Here is a 1297-nt window from a genome sequence, read left to right on the forward strand (position 1 = left end):
GGCGGGGCGGGGCGGGGCGGGGCGGGGCGGGGCGGGGCCGGGCGGGGCCGGGCCAGGACCTACCAGGAGGTGCAGCTGGTGTTGAAGGAGGCCCCGGGGGCGTAGGTGCGGCCGCCGTGGGTGCAGGGGCACTGCCGCAGGGGCAGGCAGCCCGTGTGGGTGACGTCGTCCAGCACCGTGTCTGCGGGGCAGCAGGGTGGGGCGACGAGCTCTCAGCGGGGGCTGGGGGCAGGTGTGGGAGACACTGATGGGAGGCAGACGTGAGGAGGGGCAGAGGCCGTCGGGGGGCCATCCCCGAGGGCCCGGAGCACCTGCCTGGGGGGCAGAAGCAGCCGTCCACACAGTGGTCCTCGCACAGCTGGGAGCGCTCGGGGTTGGAGCAGGTGTCCACACAGGGCGAGCCGCACTCCTGGTGCTGAGTGTTCAGGGGGCATGTCTGGGCTGCGGGGGGGAGGCAGCGTTTGGCCCAGGAAGCCACGCCTGCCCCCGCCCGCCATGTGCCACCAAGGGTCCGGGAAATGAGGGCCTCTTGCCCTGTCTAGCTGTCTTCTGGGTGAGGCAGGAGGAGAGGGGACCATGGGTCCCATGCCCCTGAGGACAGCCTCCAGACCCCACCTGGGTTCAGGGGGAACCCTGCTCAATGTGCCAGGACCACCCTCTGGGCCCCCAGATGCCCAGGCCTTGCACCACCCCATGCTCTCCTGCCATCCTCTCACTGTGGGCCCCCAAAGGGGTCTGCCTGCCGGGGGTCCCCAGCCAGGGGCCAGGCGTCATGCTTGGGGCCACCTCCCCCTACTCTCCCCGGGGCACTCACGGCAGAGGTCAGGGCCCCTCCAGTTCTGCGGCTGCCCCCCCGCGTGGGCGCACTGGCGGGAGTACTCGGCGAAGGTGGCACAGGGGCAGGTGGGGCAGCGGCACAGGTCCTGGGTGCAGGCGGCCACGTACACCTCGGTATCCACCAGCCCGTGGCACGGAGTGAAGGCGGGGCCCAGCAGGGTGCGGCGGCAGACGCCCTCCTGGGGGACAGGACGGAGGCTGTGTCCTCCCTGGGGCTCATGCGGGGACCCCACCCTGCAGCCTCTCCCAGGCCAGGGAGCCCCCTCCCCTGTGGCCCCTTCATCCCTCACTGTCTGTCCTCTCATCCGTACCTCCACCCACCTCTCCTTCCACTGCTCTGTCTGTCTATCCATCCAGGCCTCCACCCAGTTGGCCAGCTGTCCACCTACCCCCACCCCCACATCCTTCTCAACCCCTGACACCTTGCCATGCTCGGTGTGGAGTCGGCTTGGTGACCTAT

At 70.7% G+C, this 1297-nt stretch overlaps 1 protein-coding gene across 1 annotated transcript in view; it reads right to left on the bottom strand.

The window, feature by feature from the left end:
• MUC5B (mucin 5B, oligomeric mucus/gel-forming) overlaps nucleotides 1-1297 on the bottom strand; it is a 36688-nt gene that overhangs the window by 29754 nt on the left and 5637 nt on the right. The window contains exons 8-10 of the mRNA XM_010837805.1: nucleotides 815-1016; nucleotides 316-441; nucleotides 64-181 (exon numbers count right to left, since the gene is read on the bottom strand). Of these exons, the coding sequence (XP_010836107.1) occupies nucleotides 64-181; nucleotides 316-441; nucleotides 815-1016 (446 nt within the window). The remainder of the gene's footprint in view (nucleotides 1-63; nucleotides 182-315; nucleotides 442-814; nucleotides 1017-1297) is intronic.

This window comes from Bison bison, unplaced genomic scaffold (genome assembly GCF_000754665.1).
Source record: "Bison bison bison isolate TAMUID 2011002044 unplaced genomic scaffold, Bison_UMD1.0 scf7180017864080, whole genome shotgun sequence".
NCBI lineage: Eukaryota > Metazoa > Chordata > Mammalia > Artiodactyla > Bovidae > Bison > Bison bison.